The sequence below is a fragment of the Chrysemys picta genome, chromosome 2, assembly GCF_011386835.1.
Source record: "Chrysemys picta bellii isolate R12L10 chromosome 2, ASM1138683v2, whole genome shotgun sequence".
Lineage (NCBI taxonomy): Eukaryota > Metazoa > Chordata > Testudines > Emydidae > Chrysemys > Chrysemys picta.
This window is the reverse complement of record NC_088792.1, coordinates 259,802,615-259,827,137: the sequence shown is the minus strand read 5'-3', so window position 1 is coordinate 259,827,137 and position 24,523 is coordinate 259,802,615. Positions and strand designations below refer to the sequence as shown.

The following is a 24,523-nucleotide window of genomic DNA, read 5'->3' as shown; positions in this document are numbered from 1 at the left end:
AGCTAAGGAGATGAGAACAAAGCTCTGCCCCCATGCTGCACCAGCCAGCAGAGCTGCATGTCCATCCAGAGGAGTGCATGTTATGTAGGTGATTCGGTGGACACGGTCCCCATCTATGCTAGGGACGTCTGATAGGCATTCTGCATCCTTGAATCATGACGTTTCCTGATGCTCCCACTGGTGTAATATAGCTCTGAACAGACCCCAACATAGAGAAGCAATTAACTATCACAATCTGGCCTTCAACTTCTTTGTTCATCATTATTTAATAATAATGCCTCCTACCTCATAAGTATGTTGTGAAGATTGATTAACTAGTGCGCTTCTAAAGTGCTTTGGCATGTCCAGATGAAGGATGATATATAAATGTATTATCATATTTATTATAGCCACTTAAAAGCTACAGTTCGTCATGAAAATATAACCTGTTAAAAGGATAAATGTGAGGCTCAACAATGTGTTCAAATTACCCAAGTAAAATGAAACTCTCTTAAGCCACTTCAAATGAAGGAACAGCCAGTAAACAAGTAACACTGTGTGTTGTATCAGGTGATTAAATAGGTTTCCCCAGCAGTTCTAACTGAAGAAAGTTGTTGAATAGATAAAATTGCTGCTGCAATAATGTGGGTAAAATGAACCAAAATCGTTAACCTTGATAAATAAATTAATGGAGATATCCTATCTCCTAGAACTGGAAGGGACCTTAAAAGGTCATCAAGTCCAGCCCCCTGCCTTCACTAGCAGGACCAAGTACCAGATCCCCAAGTGGCCCCCCTCAAGGATTAAACTCATAACCCTAGACTTAGCAGGCCAATGCCCAAACCACTGAGCTATCCCTCCCCCCATAATTCACAGTCACCTAGCTAGAGGGATTGAATCAGACTTTTTCTTCCTATATACATATACTCAAACAACTCAATTATGATCTACTTTTTATATGAAGAGATACAGTTGATTCTTTAGGCACCATGTGCACCTGCACAATGCTATGGTGTGCGTAAAAGCAAGCATTTGGAAGTAAAATTATATATATTAAAAGAATATATTTTGTGGGTGATTCTATGAATGTTTATTTTAAATCTGCCAGTGCTGCTTAGTTAGTTATGCAAATTAACAAATAATAGTCATATAACCAGCACTGCCTAAACTCACTATTTGTCATATTAACTGAGGATGAAAGACTGCTCCTGAATTAAAAAGAGAAGCTAATGTTTTTTATAAGCCATAACTGGCTAAATCATTCTTTTCAAAGAAGACATATCTGCCTCCGGTTGTTACACATTTTATCCTTTTATAGCTGTGACAATTAGATATCATAAAATTAAAACAAAACAAGAAAAGTGATTATGTCACCACAAGATGGCTTTCTACAAATCATTCTTCAGATTCAGGAGCCAACTTATTCAAAGGGTGAAGCTTTTTACTGCCTAAAAACCTGCTCATGGTTTAATAGAACATTATCATCCGTCTCTGCCAATGTGTGATATTAAAAAGATAACTAGAATCTCCACAGAGGGCTTGCTCTAATCATTACACACATCACACAACTGCACACAGTACCCAAGTAAAGAATCAACCATGTCTCCTCATGTCAAAAGCAGATCACAATAAAAAGGTGACTAGTACTATTATCATTATTATTTTTATTTATCTCTTTAGAGGACCCAAAATTATGCAGGGAGTCTCAGATAAACACAAAGTCCCCACCCAGCAGAGCTCACTACCTGGGGCCCCAGGTCTGTGAAGATTTGCAAATGCATTTAATTTGAAGTCAACAGGGCAATTCACAGTGTGTAAAGTGAAGCATGTGCAGAGCTTTGTTGACTTAATTGGGTCTCTGTGCAGGGGGTCTCTCCAGGCAGAGCAGCTTGCAGGATCAAGGCATAATTTCACATGACACAATGAGTTAACAAAACAGTGAGGTGGGGTAAGAAAGATAATGGTTACAGTCAAGACAAACTGTTGTAGCTTTTTTTTGTGGGAAACAGGGGTATTATTTACTAAATAGTTTTTAATAAATACGAATACTGTTTCAGCAGGTGTCACCAGATAGCACAATAATACATAGTTTTCCAAGTTCCTTTTCTTCATGTCTGAGAAAATGTTAAGTCTTGGGAAGACATGTTGTGTTGCAGTTATTTGTAGATATGCAAGGTTCTGTGCAGATGCCATTGTCCTTGGAAAGGGAGCTTTGACTGGAGTCAGTCCCTGAGGCAGAGTTGTTCACTGAGAGCTGGGCTGATGTTGGGTTGAGACTCCTGAAAGAAGGGATCGCCCTGCATATTGTTGACCACCTCTGTCCCAGGACTGGTGCATATGTGTAAATACAAAAAGTTACATTTAGAATGTGCTCAGACTCCTCATGACTGATTTCTCCTTTATTGGGAAACTGGACTGGACATCTGCTACTGCTCAGCAGAAAGAGATGCTAGTGTTAGAAATGAGATACTGGTCTTGGAAGAAAAAGCAACAATATAAAATAACATCTTTCTTTGGCTTACCTCTTGTGGACATCAAGTTAGAAAAAGATTTGAATAAAGAGTGTGAGGTGGGCTACTGAGATGCTTCAGGAAGACATTTAAGACTTCAGGGACAGAATGGAGAAAACTACTGAAGCAGTTGCAGAAGTGGGCAAATCAGGTAAATGAGGCTGACATCATCGGCAGGGATGGGTGGGGAACAATCCCCTAAAAGACTAGAGCCAGGATAGAATTATATACAGCCTTGCAGGCAAGAATGAGAAGTTTGAATATGATGTGTTGGAGTAGGAGAAACTTGTGGAGAAAATCAAAGAGTGGGAGAAAGTCACCTGGGCAAGGAAGATATTTTTTGCAGCAAAATTTCGCATGGATTGGAGGGTTGTGATATTTCTGTCAGAGATGCCAGAAAATAGGAGTTGGCAGCAGTCATATTAGGAGATAGAGGGTTGGAGAGTTTTAGTTTGGAGTGGAAGTAAAGTCCCAAACTCATCTGATGACTGAAGAGTTTAGTACCAGACTTCAATACTCACCAGTCAATTTCAGGGAGTGATTGGCTCAATGGCTGGGGAATCAAGTAGTCCTGGGCACAATCAGTCAGCAGATAGTTGCATGTATTCAATATTTAAAATGTGTTCCATTGACAGGACAAAAGGGCATATGATTTGCTTTTGTTCCCTGATTAGTTGGCTTTACATTTCTGAATGTGAACAACAAAGAGTCTGGTGGCACCTTAAAGACTAACAGATTTATTTGGGAATAAGCTTTCGTGAGTAAAAACCTCACTTCTTCGGATGCATGAATGTGGTTTCTGTTTTGAATTGTTGTGATTACTATTGGCCATTGCACCCTGGTTTTTTTATTGCTCTTTTCCCTTTGAATATAAAAGGTAATGCTCCTGTTTCTGAGCCACTGGTTGCTCAGCAGCCTTCCCTTTAGAGTGACAGACTGTGTCCTTACTTCAATTAGATTAATACTCTCCTTGATATTTATGCATCACCGTCATTGACACTGATGAGTTATACATGCTCAATGAAGGGAGAAAGGACAACCCTTCACCCCAGCTTGCAGACTGCATGAAGTGATGCTTTATCCAGAGCCAGTGCTAGCCCGTTGGGGGGCCCTAAGCAGGAATATTTTCACACACACACACACACACACACACAACGTACTAATAATTAAGGGGGGAGGCTTGAACTGCTAAGTAATTGCTTTGTCTGCTTATGCCTACCACTAGCTCTGGCTTTATCAAAGGTCATGTTTTACTACCTTCTTTGTGTACTTTGTGTACTGCCTTCTTTTGGGACTTTAAGACCTTCAAGGTGTTGAAGCTGTAACTAGAGTTTGCAAATTCAAACAAAGCCCTTTTAAGAGTATACTAAAAAGGAAGGAAGATTGGGATCCAAAATATTCAGCAGAGTACTAGATTGCACTGCTCTTGAGAGTCTTCTTAAAATTACACTGCGATAGCCAGTCGTATGAGTGTAGCGGTGGTTGGTGTCCGCACAGTCAGCCCTCCCTTTCAAAACAAAACTGCTCATGTGTGTGGGCTGCTGTGCAAAGCCACCTTCCCAGCTACTGTTTCAGGCAGCAAAGTAAACAGGTCCTGATCGCATGTAGAGTTCAAAGATACAGAAAGCAGGTTTCCTGCCTTCAGCCTGATTCCCTTCTCCTTTACACCACTTTTACACTGTGTGGGCCAGATTGTCTCTTCTCTTCTGACCAATTTGTGCCACTCTGGCAGCCCTAGAGGACTGAAATCTGGCTGGTTTTGGCTAACTGGGGTATTCCCCCAACACAGGGACTTACTTTTCTAAGATAAAACTGTTGCTGTAACTAAGTCCCATGCCACTCCCTATCCTGGCCTTAGCACAGGGAGCAGGAGGAACATGTCTAGATCATGCCTTTGTTCCAGCTATCATCAGCTGGCAGACAGTCTCTAGGGGACTGTTGTCGGATGGCATAGGTTAGCGTAGCCCAAAGGTTATGCCAAGGAACGCTAGCGCTGAGAGAACGGGGTACCAAAACAGCCTCCATAACTGCACCGTCCTCTCTGCTACACTGAATGGATCTCAGCTTCAGCAGACAATCTGACCAGTAACTTTTTTTCATTTAATTAAGCTACTTCTAATTTACACCGGCGTAACTGAGAGTGGAATCAGGCCCCTCCGGGTTTCTGACATGATTAGGGTTGGACATTGTCATGCATGTAATTGGAGTCAAGAATATTGTGACTTCTGCATTTTTTTGTTTTGTTTTTAAATATCCATATGTTTTGACTTTTTGCCCTGATTCAGAGAAGCAGCGATATTCAGGACAGCTCTTAAGTACATGCCTGAGACCTTGAGGAACTGAGTTATGAGAACACCTTCCACAATATTTTTTAAACCATTTTGTTTTAACTTGGAAAGCCAGGTTGGTTTCCAAATAGTGAGTTCAATAGGGGCTACTCCTAATTTCCAAACTCTTCATCATTACTACAGCACATCGACTCTTCTTGTTATTTGCATCATTTATGATAGTATCAAATGCAAGGTTCTGCAGGAGAACTAGCTTTCCCAGACTTTCTCAAATATGGAACCTACTCCCATTGACACTGAAGATAAAACTCCAGTGTAGTGGGAGCAGGAACAATCCTATTATTAGGTTGCCCATGTATAAGCTCTGATTCTCCACTGCTTTGCACCTTTTGAATCCCATATGTACCTGTGCTAAGTGAATTCAAAGTGGGTTTAAAATGCTGCCATTCTGATTTGGTGCTACTTTATACCCACATCATAACTGACTGCACAATGTGCAAGGCGGTGATGAATCAGAACCAAAATATCTAATAGATTGGGGTGAAATCCTGGCCCCTACTGAAGTCAATGGGAGTTTTACCTAGATATCATTTATATCAATCACATAGCTTGGATGCATGTAAAAAAATCAGAACTCGCAATTACACCATTGAAACCAATGCTTTTTTATATGAACTACAAATGTCAAAACACAATTCCAGACTAACATATGGGGTCAAAAATATCTTAAATACTTGGAAACGCATTGGACCAGATTCTCTGGTCACTTAAGGATAGTTTGATTTCAATAGCGTTACTCCTGATTTACCCAAGTGTAAGTGAGAAGAGAATTAAGTGTAAGTGACCAGAGAACTGGGCCAAATTCTGCTTTCATAAACCTTGGTATAAATCCAAGCAATTTCCAGTGTGGTGATCACCCATCTCTAAAAAAAAGCCCCCCAAAGTTGCCATGATAAAAACACAGCCCCAATATGCGAACTACAAACTAAAAGGAATTCAATACAATATCAAATTAATGAGGTTTTTATAACACCTCCTTTTATACTGCAGCAAATTTTCAATTCTCATAACAGACATGTTGGGCAGCAACTCTAACAGTGGCAAAATGTTTCTTTTCTGACTCCCAGAAAAATGAAATGTATTTATTCAGTCAAGGCATCACATTAGTGAGATCCAACCTGGGGCCTTGTGCAAGATGGCAATCCAAACGTGGGTCTGTGTCACTAAATTGTTATGAACATTTATTTCATAACAGTACAGTATTATGTAGTCACCCTACCTTGAACCAGAACTAAGAGCTTTAAACCAAATAGACTTGTTTCAAGGTAGAAGCTTGGCAAATACATACAGCTGACCTAATAAGTCTATGAGACGAATAGCTCAGAAAATTTAACAAGTCCACTGATGAAGAGTTTTTAAATTCTAATGGGTCATTCTTTGTCCATTAATGTCAATTGGAGATTTTGCCATTGACTTCAGTGAGACAAGGCTTTTGCCTCATGAAAGGATTACCAGGGAAATGATTGAACTACTAAGCCTGTTGTTCTGGCTCCCCATGTGCAAGTGAGAAGGCCCAGCTGATGTTCTGAGTCTCCCAGGGAATGAAAAAAAGCCCAGCAGTCCTGCTCCCCAAGTCTCTTGCAGTGAAGAAAAGCCCTGCCATGCTTGATCCCTGGCACGAAGTGCAACCTTGTTTCTCTCATTTCATTGAAACACTTCTGCTTTATTTATTGGTATATGTTTGAAAACTGATGATTTTTCTGCATTCTTTCTAAACAATCCTTTTTAATCAAGTAAAAACTTACAAATAAGAAAAAGTAGAATTCCAACTTTAAACACAGTAGTTTGCTTTCTTTTTAACTAAAAATTAAAATCCCAGACATTGCGCCAGAACCTTAGCTAGTATAAAGTGGTATAACTCTGTTGAAGTCGGTGAACTATGCTGCTTGACAACAACTAAGAATTGATCTTGTTTGGAATATATAGCAGTTACACAAAGTTAACCTGGAGAATTATCTTAACAAGTAACTTTATGAGAAAAGCCCCACTGGCACTAGAGAGGATCACAGTTCCCTTTTATGAAGACTAGTTAATACAAAGCATTAATACTGAGGAGAGATATATATACAGGATTCCCGAGCTAAAAATAAAAAGGTTACCAGCTTCGCAGAAGTATATTTTTCTTAAAAGATAGAAGTAAACACAAAACATGACCCTGATCCGGCAAAGACTTACCTGTTTAAAATTATGCATGAGTATTTGCAATAACTCTACTCATGGCAGGTTTCACTGAAATACGCACTTCAGTATGTGTAGCTTTCCCTTGGTGAGGATTCCTTTACTTGAGTGGGTTTTGTCTGTTGGTGGGAGTGGCTTAAGGCAGTAATGTATTATGTATTTAGAAACTCATCCTAGCTGTTAATTATGTAGTGACACCTCTAGTAACATGGCAAGGGATGCAGACTCCATATTTGAAATAATACATATTAAAAGGCATGTATTTTGAAACTGTTCCTCTAATTCATTATAAAAAGGTTGTAATTTTTGTTTCAGAGTGCTCTTTAACTTTTCAAAAGGCTTTGACTGTGTAACTATAGTGTACTGATTGTGAATAGTTAGAGGCAGTGCATACGCGTGTGAGTATAAAATGGAGGCATATGTAGCAGTAACTATGAATACATAAAGGAGGATACACAGATTCACATTTCTGTGGCACTCACGTGTCTGGATGGCAACATGATCCATATTTATTTGGTGCGGAGGAAGTAGCTAGATTTATTTTCATGCTACAATTTGGAGATTGATGGGGAGGATACACAGCAGGGACAGTTAGGGAACATATGTGAAAGCAGTGACAGTGGGTATGTTAATGTAGATATGAGGAGGCGGTCCATACAGCTGTGACAGGGGTATATCAGTGGAGGGACAGGGCAGGGGCTATAGGGCAGAGACAGTGGCTATGTCAGTGGATGGTAGGGGTGTATATAGCAGTGACAGGGGTACGTCAGTGGAGGGTAGGGGATATACAGCAGTGCCAGTGGATATATCAGTGGGGTACGGGGAAGGGGGCTATAGGGCAGTGACAGTAGCTATGTCAGTGGGGGCTATAGAGCATTGCCGGTGGGTATGTCAGTGGGTATGTCAGAGGGGGCAAAAGAGCAGTGCCAGTGGTATGTCAGCAGAGGCTATAGGGCAGTGTCAGTGGATATGTAAGTGGGGAATAGCAAGGGGCTATAAGGCAGTGCCAGTTGGTATGTCAACAGGGGCTATAGGGCTGTGCCAGTAGGGGTGGGGAGTGGGCTATAGAGCAGTGACAGTGAGCATGTCAATGCAGAGGTAGGAGGGAACTATAGGGCAGTGCCATGGGGTATGTCAGTGGTGGGCAGGGGCCATAGGGCAGTGCCAGAGGGTATGTCAGTGTGGGGTGTGGGAGGGAGTGACAGTGCAATGCCAGTGGAGGTGGGAAGGTGGCTATAGGGCAGTGTCAGTGGGTATGTCAATGGGGGGCTACAGGGCAGTGCCAGTGGGGATGGGGAGGGGGCTATAGAGAAGTGCCAGTGGATGAGTAGCAGGGGGCTATAGGGTACTGCCAGTGGGTATGTCCATGTGTGGTAGCAGGGGGCTGTAGGGCAGTGCCAGTGGGGAGGTAGGAGGGGGCTACAGGGCAGTGTCAATGGGTAGTCAATGAGGAAGTAGCAGGGGGCTATAGGGCAGTGCCAGGGGGCCGGGAAAGGGGTTATTAGGTAGTGCCAGTGGGGGCAGGGAGGGAGGTATAGTGCCGTGTCAGTGGGAGAGTTGGAGGGGGCTATAGGGCAGTGCCGGGAGGGGTGAGCAGGGGGCTATAGAGCACTGCCAGTGGGGGGGCTATTAAGCGGTGTCAATGGGGAGTAACAGGAGGCTATAGAGCAGTGCCAGTGGGGGTTAGCAGGGCGGGGGCTATAGGCCAGTGGGGTTAGCGTGGCAGGGGTTATAGAGCAGTGCCAGTGGAGGTTAGCAGGAAGGGGACTACAGGGCAGTGCCGGGGGCGTAGCCTGGCGGGGGCCATAGGGCAGTGCCAGTGGGGTTAGCGGGGTGGAGGCTATAGGGCAGTGCCAGTGGGGTTAGCGGGGCAGGGGCTATAGGGCAGTGCCAGTGGGGTTAGCGTGGCAGGGGTTATAGAGCAGTGCCAGTGGGGTTAGCGGGGCGGGAGCTATAGGGCAGTGCCAGTGGGGGTTGGCGCGGCGGGGGCTATAGGGCAGTGCCAGTGGGGTTAGCGGGGCAGGGGCTATAGGGCAGTGCCAGTGGGGTTAGCGGGGCAGGGCTATAGGGCAGTGCCAGTGGGGTTAGCGGGGCAGGGGCTATAGGGCAGTGCCAGTGGGGTTAGCGGGGCAGGGGCTATAGGGCAGTGCCAGTGGGGGTTGGCGGGGCGGGGGCTATAGAGCAGTGCCGGGGGCGTAGCCTGGCGGGGGCCATAGGGCAGTGCCAGTGGGTTTAGCGGGGAGGTGACACGCAGCTCCCGCTCTCTGCCCAGTGCAGGCGGCGCCCGGCCCGTTCACACGGAGCACGCGGGTCCCCAGCCCGCTCTGGAATTACCTCCCTCCGCAGCACATGACCCGGAACGCGGGTCTGGCGCTCCCGGGAGCTGAGCGCGCGGGGCTGTGGCGAGGTGCGGGCGGGCAGCGAGGAGCCTTGTCGGAGCAGCCGTGCCCTGCTCCCGGCCGGGGGAGCCACTCGGGAGGAGCCGCCAGCAGCAGCAGCAGCACCAGCCCAGATGTGCAGCGAGGCGGCCGGGCAGGTAAGGCACAGCTGGCTCCTGCTCTCCTTGGCACTGGTGCCGCTCTATGCCCAGCATCGCGCAGCCGAGCTCGCCGGGCGCTCGGGAGAGATCTGTTTAGCAGAGGAGTTTCTCGCTCTGTCTCCCTTAAACAACCCTCCGGCTCTTGCCAGCCAGCCCCGGGACAGCGGCACATCACCGAGTCCCTTCCTGCATTTCTATATATTTTAAAACGTCTCAGTAAAATATAATCCCGCTTTTAAAACTTTGCAGCGGGTTTGTGTTCCAGCAGGCGTCAATGCACGGTATTGGGCTTTAAACCATACCTGTACCGCAGGTAACAAATTATGATAAGGATGGAATTGTGAGACTTCGGGGGAATTTTAACCCACCCCGTTAGACTTTTAGCTATTCCAGCTGCTTAACTTTTCAAGTAGGTCTGTTATTGCTGCCAAGTACAAACAGAGGGGTAGCTTTGATGACCAGCTGGTTCATGCAGATATTTTAGAGAATGGTTATTTCCTATGTAGCCTTGGTTAATGGTCATTCTTAAGTACAAAACATGTACAACTTTCTCCTCCTCTCTAAAATCTCTGTGGATTTGTTTCCATAGAGTTGGCATACAGTTCTTTATGTCAGAAAAGCAGACGGCTAACATCTCCAGTTCTGTATGGGAGAGGTGCTATGGTGCTGGATAAAGTGTATGAGTTACTGGGATGCTTAATTTGCCTCCCCCCCCCCTTTCTTTTATGATTCATCAAATGTTGTCTGAGAGACAGGTGCTAAAATGCTAAAAACAATAATCCCCTGGATAGTTGCAAAGAAGACACATATAGTTACAATCCCAAATTTCAAAGCAACTGGATCTTATATTGATGTCCCATTATGGTAATAAATAAATCTTAGCATGAAACATGATTCTTTAGACACTGTAATTTTAAAACCAATGCAAGGTAAATATATTTCAGGGATCATTATTATTTATTGTTAACCAGATGTATATCCTGCTGGGCTACTTCCATCTCTTTTTTAAGCTCTATCTGAGATGGACGCTTTGCTCTGAGCAAGTGGGGACACTTGAATCTGTAAGGAAATTGTATGAAAGAAATACATTTAAAAACTGGGTTGGCCCATTTCCCTCAACTGGGCTGTCTTCTCTTCACCTTTGCTGTGTCTTTTAACATAGGAGACAGTGGGCTGCTGCTGGCAGCTGCAGGATGAAGTCGCCTCCCTGCTGCATGTCCCTTTCTTCCCAGACAACCGGACAGGAGCCAGGGGACAGCACATCGCTGGGTTCCTTGGAGTCCAGCGTCTTCTGCAGTGAGGAGGAGCAGGGGCCCTTGCTGCAGAAAGTTGACCCCTCCTTGGGCTGTTTCACCATCAATGTGGGTGGCAGCCGCTTTGTACTGTCCCAGCAAACTCTGTCTTGCTACCCAGACACCCGGCTCGGCAAGCTGGCCGTGGTGGTGTCCGCTGCCCGGGATGTAGCTGCTAGCCTCCTGGAGCTCTGCGACGATGCCAACCTGGTGGAGAACGAGTATTTCTTTGACCGGAGCTCGCAGGCGTTTCGCTACATCCTGAATTATTACCAGACAGGGAGGTTGCATGTGATGGAGCAGCTGTGCGCCCTCTCCTTCCTGCAGGAGATCCAGTACTGGGGTCTGGACGAGCTCAGCATCGACTCCTGCTGCAGAGACAGGTGAGCACTGGGAAAAGGAGGAAAATAATAACGTGGGCTGGATGCTCTCAGTATCAACTCCTGCTGCAGGAAAAGGCAGGCCCTGGGGTGTGGAGGGAAGAGATCCAGCAGTGTGGGTTGGAGGAATTCAGCATCAACTGCACTTACAGGGGTAGATGGGTGCTGGGGAAGGAGCTGAGCTGCACAAACTCAGCACCAACTCCCACTACATGGACAAGTGGATATTGGATGTGGGAGGGAAAAGGTTGGAAGAGGTCAGTGGAGACTGTTACTAGAGGGGAGGTTGGCACTGGAGGCAGGATGATGAGATTCAGTATGGGAGCAGTGGCTGGGCAAATGCCGCATTGACTTCTGCTAAAGGGACGGGTGGCACTGGGAGTTCTGGGTGGGAGGAGGAGGAGGAGGCAGAAGGAAATGACTCGGGGGGACAGGCTGAGGCAGAAGTGACAGCAGATGAAAATGTTAAATAGGGACGAGGAGAAGGTGGACATCTGTGACGTTTGTGCTAGGATATTTTTATTCTTTTAATTCTATTGGTTGTGATTAATTTTGGTTACTGGTTTATTTGTTAATATTGAAGTGTGGGGTTGTTCTAAAAATGATAAATAAAAAATCCAAAATACTTACAGATGAATGTGATACAAAACCCAGTGCACACCTGCACTGCCCGACAGTCCAATAGTATCTATTCCAGAATGGCTTCAAGGTGCTACTCGATTTCACTGATTTCTTAATAGATTTTCAGGTCAGAAAGGATCACTATGACCATCTAATCTGACCTGCATAACACAGGCCATAGAATCACATCTAGTAATTCCTGCATCATGCCCTTATCCTGTGGCTGAGCTGGGACATATTTTTTGAAAGCCTTTTAACCTTGATTTAAAGACTGATGAAAATCCACCACATCCCTTGGTATGAGGCTTGACTATCAACAGCGATCAATAAATGTACTGACTACCAGCATGTATATATGGAAAAAAGGATTGTCTCATGTTTCTTGGTAATCTTCTTGTTTGAAGAAAATGTTCCATAAATATGGCCCTGATTCAGCAAAATATTTAGCACATGCTTAAAATCCATAATAACTACTCAACAAAGTTGGAGAATTGTTTTGCTGAATCAGGACCTAAATGTTTAAATAAGGTGTAAATAACAGATATAATAAAATAGGTTCTTGAGCTATTGGTATGTTTTGGACAAAGGATTATAAAGGTATAAAGGATTATATACCTCCCTTCTAAAGCAATGTAATAAAAATTAAGTAAAATATTATTAGTAAAAATGACAAGATGGTTTAGAAACATAGGGCCTGATTCTGCCAGTCTTACATGAGCATCCCCTACTCTCACAGTTTGTCCCACTGACATTAAGAGTAGAATCATAGAATTAGGACTGGAAGGGACCTCAAGAGGTTATCTAGTCCAGTCCCCTGCACTCAAGGCAGGACTAAGTATTATCTAGACCAGGAGTCGGCAACCTTTCAGAAGTGGTGTGCTGAGTCTTCATTTATTCACTCTAATTTAAGGTTTCGCGTGCCAGTAATACATTGTAACATTATATATTATATAAGTCTATAATATATAACTAAACAATTGTTGTATGTAAAGTAGATAAGGTTTTTAAAATGTTTAAGAAGCTTCATTTAAAATTAAATTAAAATACAGAACCCCCGGATCGGTGGCCAGGACCCGGGCAGTGTGAGTGCCACTGAAAATCAGCTTGTGTGCCGCCTTCGGCATGTGTGCCATAGGTTGCCTACCCCAATCTAGACCATCTCTGACAGATGTTTGTCTACCCTGCTCTTAAAAAACCTCCATTGATGGAGATTCCACACCTCCCTAGGCAACTTATTCCAGTGCCTAACAACTCTGACAATTAGGAAGTTTTTTTCCTAATGGGCAACCTAAATCACCCTTGCTGCAATTTAAGCCCATTGCTTCTTGCCTTTTCTCAGAGGTTAAGGAGAACAATTTTTCTCCCTCCTCCTTGTAACAACCTTTTATGTACTTGAAAACTGTTATCATGTCCTCTCTCTCTCTCTCTCTCTCTCGATATATATATATATGAGGGACGAGGGGGAGAGAGAGAAGAAGGGAGGGAGGGAGGGAGGGGGAGAGAACACTCACATATCTAAAGCTTTGTGGTATCAAGCACATATTTATATCTTTGTTCTGGCATAATTTCCCAAACTGTAGGCCTGCTCTTGGTGCATTCAAAACTCTCACTGATATGAATGAGCACCACAGGAACATAATGGCTGTGTGGATGTGTTCTGTGGCCCTAACTCATCAAAGCACTTTATTACATGCTTGAAGTTAAGGATGAGCTGTATCAGGATGTATCAAATTCCCTTTAGGAAGATTTACTCTGGTTGCAGGGGGGTTTCATGTGAAAGGCAGTTTCCATAATAGTGCAAAAATTGTCATTCAAGGTTTATATTTTGGGTTGGATTCCCTGGGCAGGTACTTCAGGAGGAAGGAACTGAGTGAAGCTTTGGATATCAAGAAAGATGCAGAAGAGCTGGATGCCCAGGATGAGGAAGAGGATTTCTCCGGGAGTCTCTGTCCCAGTGTCAGGCAGAGGCTCTGGGAGATGCTGGAGAAGCCTCGCTCTTCTGTAGCTGCCAGGACTTTTGGAACTCTCTCTATGGCCTTTGTTGTCGTGTCCATTGCCAATATGGCCTTGATTTCTGTGGAGCTGAGCTGGTTGGCGCCCCCACTACTGGACGCCCTGGAGTATGTGTGCATTGTCTGGTTCACAGCGGAGTTTGCCCTGCGGCTCCTGTGCACACGGGATCGGTGCCGCTTCCTGAGGAGCGTGGCGAACATCATAGACCTGCTGGCCATTTTACCCTTCTACATCACCCTGCTGGTGGAGAGCATGTGCGGTGGGGAGAGCTCTCAAGAGCTGGAGAATGTGGGGCGCATCGTCCAGGTGCTGAGGTTGCTCAGAGCTCTGCGTATGTTGAAGCTGGGCAGACATTCCACAGGTACCTTTAGTGCATAGATTTAACATAATATTGGTTTTAGCGTTTCACAAGCCATAAGAGGTCAAAAGAAATTAACCAAGCAAGTTAAATGTACAGACACATAGTAACCCTTATAGATTATCCGGGGTGCTGTTGCCTCAGTAATAAAACTGAATCTGCATAGAAGGGATGGAAGGAAGTGACCTGTTGGTCAAAAACACTAGATACATACTCAGGGTGGCTACTCCCCCGCTGCTCCTGCCGCTGCGACTACCCTCCAATGTTAGTGCACTAGCTAGCAGAGCTAGTGTGGGAATGGAATTGACACCTGCAGCTCGAAGCGTAGCAGATCCTATGACGGCTCCTAGTGGCAATTCCCCAGGTTTGTAATGACAATTGTTGACATCAGATAACTTCACTTTGAAATTTGGGGTCACACCTTTCTATCTTTCATATGTTTATTTAAAAACCATTCAGGAAATTATTATCCTATTGGTTTAGCATCGCCTGTCTCTCTCCCATATGGAGTTTAGTGATTTCTTGTCACTGAAAGGCAAAAAATTGAATTAATCTTATCAAAACTTGATAACTCTCCTAGTCTAAGAGTGAAGTATCACATCACCATTAAAACTGAAAATAGTAGTCCATTTCTTTAGCATACAGAATTAGATGCCACTTAACTACACATGTAAACAGCTCCGAAGAGGTTAAATGCCAGTGGTGATAATTGTATACTTTTTGAAATTTAAGTTTTACCAGTCGTCCAGGCTCAGAGCAGTAAATCAAAAACTGCAGCTCGTTATAATTTGAATGTTGTCGGAAACAGTTATCTTCTGGCAGAGCAGGCGCTGCTATTAACATAAACCTAGTAAATCAGAATGGAAATATACACTGTACAGATCTGGAGCCTGTTTCCTGCTAGTTAAAGATGACAAAATGGTGAGGGTTTTTCATTTTGATTCTAACGCATACATAAACATAGTCATTAATATGGAAAGTTCTGCACACAGAGGGGATCATCCATAATCACATCTCCCCCTCCCACCTACAAGCAGAGTCACCTACCTGTATGACATCATCCCTGGGATATTGTAGAGACCCCTTTTGCACAGTTGGGATCCACTCCAGCGGAGTGGATGGGGATGGGGCAGGCTGGCAGAAGGGACGGGGACCCTGCTGTGCATAGCAGGGTGTGGCAGAAAAATGCTCAACTTGGCCTGCACATTTTGTGACGAAATGGCAGAGCCAAACTATTCCTGTGGGTGGGGGTGATAAAGACAGGACACAACTATGCCTCTGCAAAAGCCAAGCTATGTTTGGGGAAGGGATGTGGTCATAAAGGGGACATAAAGCAGGCTGTGAAGGCTGAGCAGTTGGATTCGATACACCTATTCAACCTAGCACTTCCTCAGCACAGGCCTAGTGGCACAAAGGGCCAGGGCCACTGCTCTGCCTCACCTAGACTCACCGTTACTGGCACCCCTCGTGCTACTGGCAGTGCTACCAAGACTCACTCCTTGCACTCCCCAGCACCTACAGTGAAGTTATTGCAGCCCTCCTCACAGGAGGAAGGCAGGACTCCCTAAGGCCTTTCTGCTCAACCTCAATGTGCTTGTGTTGGAGCAACCATGGTTTGGCTTGGCCAGATAAATAATTTGAAAAGAATTGCTTTCATATGGTAAGAAATTACAAAACCTGCACAGCCACTGACACCTACTGATCACTGAGAACATGCTTATTGTGTGCCCTTTAACTTGTGTTTGGCTAAAGCATATCTTCCAGAAAAGCATCCACCCTTGAACTGAAGACATCAAGAGATGAATCTACCACTTTCCTTCATAGTTTCATCCAATAACTAATCACCCTCACAGTAAAAATGTGTGCCTTCTTTCCAATTTGAAGTTGTCTGGCTTTGACTTTCAGGCACTGGTTCTTCTTATGCCTTTCTCTGCCAGATTAAAAAGCCATTTAGTACCTGGTGTTTGCTCCCTACGAAGATACTTATACATTGCAATCAAGTCACCACTTGATCTTCTATTTGCTAAATGAAACAGGTTGAGCTTTTTAAGTCTGTAAGGCATTTTTTCCAGCCCTCAGATCATTTTAGTGGCTTATTTCTGCATCCTCTCCAATTTTTCAACATTTTTTTAAATATGGACACCAGAACTATGTACAGTATTCCAGTATCAGTCTTACCAATGCCATATACAGAGGTAAAACCACCTCTCTGCACCTACTCACTACACCCCCATTTATAAATCCAGCAAACAAAAACATGGGAAGAGAGCCCTGAAATTCACTAATGCTTTCAAAAAGAGCAATGCTTTATTTAACTGGTAACACTTCCCCTCTGGGTCACTGAGAAACTAATTACTCAATCATCCCTTCTAGTTGTTAGTTTTGCAAGGTGCTCAAAAAAAAAATGGAGCTATCCCATCTCCTAGAACTGGAAGGGACCTTGAAAGGTCATCGAGTCCAGCCCCCTGCCTTCACTAGCAGGACCAACTACTGATTTTTGCCCCAGATCCCCAAGTGGCCCCCTCAAGGATTGAACTCACAACCCTGGGTTTAGCAGGCCAATGCTCAAACCACTGAGCTATCCCTCCCCCCGGGATAGCTTGCTTGCAACTTCCTTGCAAATTGAGGGTTATCAGAGCTGGTCCTTAGGACTGGTCTATACGCAGCTTTTGTACCATTATAACTATATTGAGTGATATAGATAAAGGTGATACATCCCCTAGTGTGGATGAATTTATACCAGTATAAAAGTGCTTATATGGTATAGCTTATTCCCCTACATTTACAGGAGTATGCTATACCAGTATGAACACCTAAACCAATATAGTTACAGTGCTACAAAAACTGTGTGTAGACAAGCCCTTAGTTAGGTAGGGTGGAGGAAAAGAAAAAATCTCTAAAAAACAAGGAGCCCAATTGCACTCTCTGAAGTGCATGCATCAAACCAGGGGCTTTGTGTGTGCACTGGGACATAGAGATTGGCCCAAAAGCACCAAGAAATCTTAAACACATTTATGTCTCAAACTCCCAGAGACTCCAATGGCTGTCTGAGACCTGCAAAAATGTATGAGTTCAACCTTAGTTTCCAACATTATTTGGTTTAGTTGGAGCTCAGTGAGGGTAATTTGTAAGCATTGCATTTCTCCCCCTCAATAAGAAAAACAATATTAGTTATTTAAAAAATTAGTGAGAGAAACACTTTGTCAGAAATCATAAAGTCCTCAGTGATCAAGAAGATATAATACAGAGACCCAAGTTATCATAACTGGCTTTAGAGGATGCCCTGTTTTGTGGATATATTTTGTTTTTCATTTGTGTGCATATGGCATTTCTTCCTTTGCAGTGTTATTGTATTTGCTTTTTCACTCCTGCATACCCTAGAGGGGGAGGGGCAAAGAGCGACCACATGTGCACACTTGTCTTTGTCCTGTGCAAGTCTCTGCACACTCATGCTCCCTCCCCCTACCCACTCAGCTTTTGCATAGGGGTGCAAGTGAGGCAAAGGGGTTTGTGAAGTTGGACAAAGGTGATCGCCTTATGCCTGATCCTATCCCCCAAATTGAATGGATCATTTCCCTCATAACAAGTTACTCCAACTACATTGTAATTGAAGGGATGTACCTGGCAGAGCTGGCAGTAACCAGCATAAGAGAGGAAGGCATGAGATGTGTATCTCCCACTCCTGTCTTTGCACGTCTTCCCCCTCACTCTAATATGATTCATGATCAGCCCCTTATTAATTTGTATACTGGACACCAATATCTATTCTTTTCCATTTCAAGATAGGGACCATAAATCAGAGACCTCTGTGTTTTATTCTTGAATAATCATGTTTTTCCAACAGTTCTCCAAACAGCATTGCCTCCTCATAAAGGCATTCCTGAGGTTGAAACATAAAACGCAAAGTGTCTAGCTTTCAGAACAAGTGCTTCTTAACAGAGGTATGAAGATTGTTACATGGATCAACCTACTGACAGGATTTCTTGTGTTCCAGGCTTGCGATCTCTTGGGATGACTATTGCACAGTGCTACGAAGAGGTTGGCCTGCTGCTGCTTTTTCTTTCTGTGGGAATATCTATATTTTCCACGGTGGAGTATTTTGTTGAACAAGGTGTCCCTGGCACAACTTTCACAAGTGTGCCCTGTGCATGGTGGTGGGCAACAACTTCCATGACAACCGTTGGTTACGGCGACATTAGACCAGACACTACCACTGGCAAGGTAGTGGCCTTTATGTGTATATTATCGGGGATATTGGTCTTGGCTTTGCCTATAGCTATAATAAATGACCGTTTTTCTGCTTGTTATTTTACACTGAAGATAAAGGAGGCTGCTCTTCGACAGCGTGAAGCTTTAAAGAAGCTCACAAAGAACACATCCACTGACTCAAATATCAATGTTAATTTGCGAGACATATATGCTCGCAGTATCATGGATATGTTACGGTTAAGAAGCAGAGAGAGAGCAAGCACCAGGAGCAGTGGTGGAGATGATTTTTGGTTTTGACTTTATAAAAATCTTGTATAACATACAGACTACTTCAAGGTGTAGTAGTGAACGGTAGGACAGCTGTCATTTTACATTATTCACTCTTAGCATATTTGCTCTCCAATTTGCAATTTTATTTTCTTGTTGCATTTAAAATAACTAGTGTAGGCCAAAGGCATAACTCAAAAGCTGGGAACTCTCAAGGGGCTTTGAAACTAATTTTCACAATTGGTTCTTGAACTGGAAAAATATAGGAGACCCATCAAAGTAAAATAATGATCCAAATCTTTGACTATGAATCGTATGTCCTTGCTAACATACAGTAATAAAGTTTTACACCCTTCCCCCCCTCAAAAAAAAAACAGGGGGAGGAGGCTTTTGGTGGAAAGGATGAGGAAATTAAAAATACTTGAAAAGAAAGAAGCTTAAGGAGTAAAGCACTGGTGACATTTCTGATGGCTTTTACATTATGTATTATTGTTTGTAGATGTAAACAAGAGTCAAGGGGCTGATCCTTGTCCCCATTCTGGCCTCCATCTGCTACAATATCAGTGGCATAGAGGGGCCACAATAGGCTGGGGGAGAATTTTCCCCAGTTCAGGAGAAGCATAGAGCTAGCATAAGCAGGCACCCTCACATGCCCCAGTGTAGGGCACATGCTTATGTCAGGACTGGTGATGAAAAGAGGTATGGCTGCTCTATATTATACAGATTCTGGGTTGCTGTACAGTCCAGCCTCTCAGGATACTCTAACTAACATCAGGGTCTGTATCAGCATCTGCAGCACAAAAGTGGCTTTTGTTTCTGTTCCTTGTGTATTGTGCTATCAAGAGGCATTGCCTGGAAGCTACCATCATGGAGTTCAAGACAAATGTTGTCTCTATTTGTCTATATAAGCACTTTTCTCAGTTTTGAGGGGACACTGAATTAAAAAATCCTGTATTTAGAAACTGAGGCATCAAAAATTCCAGGGGAAGAATTTAATTTATTTTAATTAACTGAGTCCTTGCCGAAAGCATCAGGTTGACATCAGAAAATGCAGAAGTTCTCTTTTTAATCACAAAGGAAATAGACACTTGTTTCAGCTTAGCCCATAGAAATCAGTAGAAGTTTTGGGTGGCTCAGGGCTCCAAGATCAGGTCTAAATAAGTTAATAGTTCTCACTGAGGCATTAGAGAAATCCTAAATGAAATACATGCATGCCCCCCCCCCCAAAAAAAAACAACATTATGGAATGCTCATGAGATTCATAGATTCAAGGACTGGAAGGGACCTCGAGAGGTCATCGAGTCAAGTCCCCTGCCCGCATGGCAGGACCAAATACTGTCTAGACCATCCCTGATAGACATTTATCTAACCTACTCTTAAATATCTCCAGAGATGGAGATTCCACAACCTCCCTAGGCAATTTATTCCAGTGTTTAACCACCCTGACAGTTAGGAACTTTTTCCTAATGTCCAACCTAGGCCTCCCTTACTGCAGTTTAAACCCATTGCTTCTTGTTCTATCCTTAGAGGCTAAAGTGAACAAGTTTTCTCCCTCCTCCTTATGACACCCTTTTAAATACCTGAAAACTGCTATCATGTCCCCTCTCAGTCTTTTCTTTTCCAAACTAAACAAACCCAATTCTTTCAGCCTTCCTTCATAGGTCATGGTCTCAAGACCTTTAATCATTCTTGTTGCTCTTCTCTGGACCCTTTCCAATTTCTCCACATCTTTTTTGAAATGCGGTGCCCAGAACTGAACACAATACTCCAGCTGAGGCCTAACCAGAGCAAAGTAGAGCGGAAGAATGACTTCTCATGTCTTGCTCACAACACACCTGTTAATACATCCCAGAATCATGTTTGCTTTTTTTGCAACAGCATCACACTGTTGACTCATATTTAGTTTGTGGTCCACTATAACCCCTAGATCCCTTTCTGCCGTACTCCTTCCTAGACAGTCTCTTCCCATTCTGTATGTGTGAAACTGATTTTTTCTTCCTAAGTGGAGCACTTTGCATTTGTCTTTGTTAAACTTCATCCTGTTTAACTCAGACCATTTCTCCAATTTGTCCAGATCATTTTGAATTATGACCCTGTCCTCCAAAGCAGTTGCAATCCCTCCCAGTTTGGTATCATCCGCAAACTTAATAAGCGTACTTTCTATGCCAATATCTAAGTCGTTGATGAAGATATTGAACAGAGCCGGTCCCAAAACAGACCCCTGCAGTACCCCACTCGTTATGCCTTTCCAGCAGGATTGGAAACCATTAATAACAACTCTCTGAGTACGGTTATCCAGCCAGTTATGCACCCACCTTATAGTAGCCCCATCTAAATTGTATTTGCCTAGCTTATCGATAAGATGTTATAAACAGATCTTTTTGGTGTGAGAGGGTGGGTTATAGGTCTAGTTAGACAACAAAAAAATCAAAACTTTCCTTAGTTACTCCCCCCATATGCTTTTTAGCAAAATGGAGTGTTGCTTAAATCTAATTTGCATTGCCTAAGGGACAAGGACCTGTAGAAATAACTTACCAATATGATAAACTAAATCAAAAGCTTCAAACCACCTGATTTCTTAACTCTTATGGATAATACAAGCACAAGTGTATGCACCAGTTTACTGTGTGTATTTGAAATAAAATTAAACAAAGACATAAAAACAACCATATAGTAACTGCAGCTAATCTGACTTGCTGCATTATTCAGGACACCTAAACAAAATTTGCTTTTAAGACATATAAATGGATGAACAAAGTTGCTTTTAAGAAACATTAAATAACTCCTATTTTGAATTATTAATGATTATCTTGCTATTGAACAAAAACTACATTACAAGATTGTACAGCTGTGTCAGAAAACAATTACAGGGCTCCATCATGCATGCAACTCTAATAGAAATTCAACACAAAACTTAACCATTTCCTATTAGTTTTGCCCAGCAATTTGGTTTTGGAACAATCTAACAAGTCTGTTGGGCTACTGGTTCCAACTGGCAAGATTGCATCTGATCCTGCTTCAGCTGAAATGGACTAGATGCAGAAAGTACTGGGTGAGGTTCTATGCCCCATTATGCGAAGTGACAGACTAGATGATGATAAAGGTCCCTTCTGGCCTAAAAAAACTATTGGATCTTGCTGCTTGCCATACTTAGAATAGACATGTAGAGGGAGGGAATCCATTCCATATAAGCTTCCACACTGTACAGGGGCCCGCTGAATGAGGTAGGAGATTGCACGCAGCGCACAGTCAACTTGTGGAACTCCTTACCTGAGGTGATTGTGAAGGCTAGGACTATAACAGAGTTTAAAAGAGAACTGGATAAATTCATGGTGGTTAAGTCCATTAATGGCTATTAGCCAGGACTGGTAAGGAATGGTGTCCCTAGCCTCTGTCTGTCAGAGGGTGGAGATGGATGGCAGGAGAGAGATCACTTGATCATTGCCTGTTAGATTCACTCCCTCTGGGGCACCTGGCATTGGCCACTGTTGATAGACAGGATACTGGGCTAGATGGACCTTTGGTCTGACCCGGTACGGCCTTTCTTATGTTCTTATGTTCTTATGAGAAAAGATAGGGCAGCAGCAATTACATACAAGGGGGAAGCGAGATTTGCACTCCCTTTGCCAGCAGGGGCTTTTCATGTGCAGGGAAAAACGGACAATGTTTGCACAGTTGACCTCCCTCTGAATTCTTGTTGGGGGAGGGGAGTTTTTATCTGCAGCCTGTACTGAACTCTGTCAAAAAAGGCTTACTGGAGAGGTGTGCTGGGCATCATGACTGTGCTCCTTCTCCAGGCACAGTTTTAATTTCTCTCTCAGAATATCTGTTCCTGACTTCTTCCCCCAATCTAGTGATAAAGGTTCCTTTATAGTGAAGTCAGACGTAAAAACTTACCAAATAGCTCTTCCCAGGTAACCATACCTTCATTTTCAGGACTCCTACTTTGAAATTCTGGAGTTCGCCAGTCATGTCAATTGCACAGTGTCTTGTTATCAAGGCAGATGTCAATAAAATTATGGGTGGAGGCTATCAAAAGTCAATTCTGAATTGATCTTCAAGACAGATCTTCAAGACAAAAAGACTAGAGCACTAGCCCACTCTGTCAGGGAGCACTACAAGAGAATGCAACTGTAAAATGTAAAAATATTCCCTAAAAAACAGATACTGAAAATAGCTCAATCTCCATTTATGCACCATAATCAGTGGCAAGATTTAAAAAGAAGCTCAGCATGTTGGGAGCTAAGCTTTTTTAAAAATCTGGTTATAAATGTCACGGTGGGAGCTACTAGGTTTCTGAGGACAGTAAAGAATTTGGCCCACAATGGAGAATATTTCTGGAGCCAGTAAAATCTCTAAAATTGCAATTACCTTTATAAGTGCAACCACTGTAAAATGCTATTCATTTTCGGTCTTGATTTAGCCAATACTATATCATGACCGGGGTGCCGGGGAACCTACTGAGATTGCTCCATTAGGGCAACCTGCAAAGAATGGGGCAGACAATCCCCAAAACTGGTGGCTATTCCAATACATAGCTAGCCACCAAGGCTAACAACAAAACAACTTCTACAATACCTTACTAGCTACCCAGAAGCCAAAAATACTGTTCCCTTAAAGCAATCCAGCCTTGGGTTTCCTTCCAGACAGTCAAGTCAAATATGATGAGGATTACTAAAAATCTTGTTCATCATATAAAAAGTTCTACCAATCCCAAAGGATTGGACACATTACCCACCTGGTCAATGAATATTTCAGATCTTACCCAAATGCACGCCTACAGTCAATTCTTATTAAATAAACTAAAACTTATTTAAAAAGAAAAGAGAGAGAGTATTGGTTACAAGGTTATTATACATACTGACATTAATAGAGTCCTTAGGTCATTTTCATAGTAGAGATAGTGAGCTCTGGAATTGCAGAGAGTCCTTTGTCTATGTGTATTTCATAGATTCCAAGCCAGAAGGGACCCTGTGATCATCTGCTGTGCCCTTCTGTATAACACAGGCCTTAGAGCTGTCCCAAAAATAATTGCTATTTGAATTAGAGCATATCTTTTAAAAAAAAACCTTAACTTGATTTTAAAATTGCCCATGTTAGAGAATCCATCATGACCTTTGGTAGACTGTTCCAATGGGTAACTACCTTCACTGTTAAAAATGTACACCTTATTTCCAATCTGAATTTGTCCCACTTCAGGGGCACTGGAGCATGTTATACCTTTCTCTGGTAGGTTGAAGAGCTCATTATCAAATTTTTGGCCCCCCCTGTAAGTTCAAGCACCCCATTCACATTGCATTGTGGAGATCAAGGTGGTGTTTGACTCTGAAAGAGAATCACTTTGAAACTCACAGGCCTCCTAGAATGTCCCGAATCTTATATGATGACTCCTTGTTTCTGTAAATGGGAAAAGAGGCATATTCTTCCAAATTAGGTCAGGTGTTCAACCAGGATGCATTGTCACCCTAGAACTCTTCAATGCCGCCATAGACCACATGCTTAACCAGACACTAATTAAATGCATTTTAGGCATACATCTTGATATGAACCTCACCGGCACTGATTTTGCTGGTGATATAACTCTAGTCATATCATGAATGGGCAAACTGGTTGTGGCACTTAAAACCATGGAAAGCTCAGTGGCAAAAGTTGGCCTAAAAATTAATTGGGTAAAACCAAAACTCTTCCAGTCAGTGATTTCAAACACTCTGCAGATTCTAGCATCTTAGTGGGTGACCACCTATCTCAGCCTGGGTAGTCGATAACATGGATGGCATCAAGAAAGAACTTGAAGCTCACATTGCAAAAGCATCATCAGTAACGGGATGC

The 24,523-nt window shown here is 43.3% G+C and overlaps 1 protein-coding gene across 1 annotated transcript; it reads left to right on the top strand.

The window, feature by feature from the left end:
* The first annotated feature begins 9,411 nt into the window (after positions 1–9,411).
* On the top strand, positions 9,412–19,928 carry KCNV1 (potassium voltage-gated channel modifier subfamily V member 1). The gene is made up of 4 exons (XM_005287269.3): positions 9,412–9,551; positions 10,717–11,229; positions 13,695–14,221; positions 18,213–19,928. Exons 2-4 carry the CDS (start codon positions 10,748–10,750, stop codon positions 18,722–18,724), a joined length of 1,521 nt encoding a protein of 506 aa, XP_005287326.1. The 5' UTR covers positions 9,412–9,551; positions 10,717–10,747; the 3' UTR covers positions 18,725–19,928.
* Positions 19,929–24,523: the final 4,595 nt, after the last annotated feature.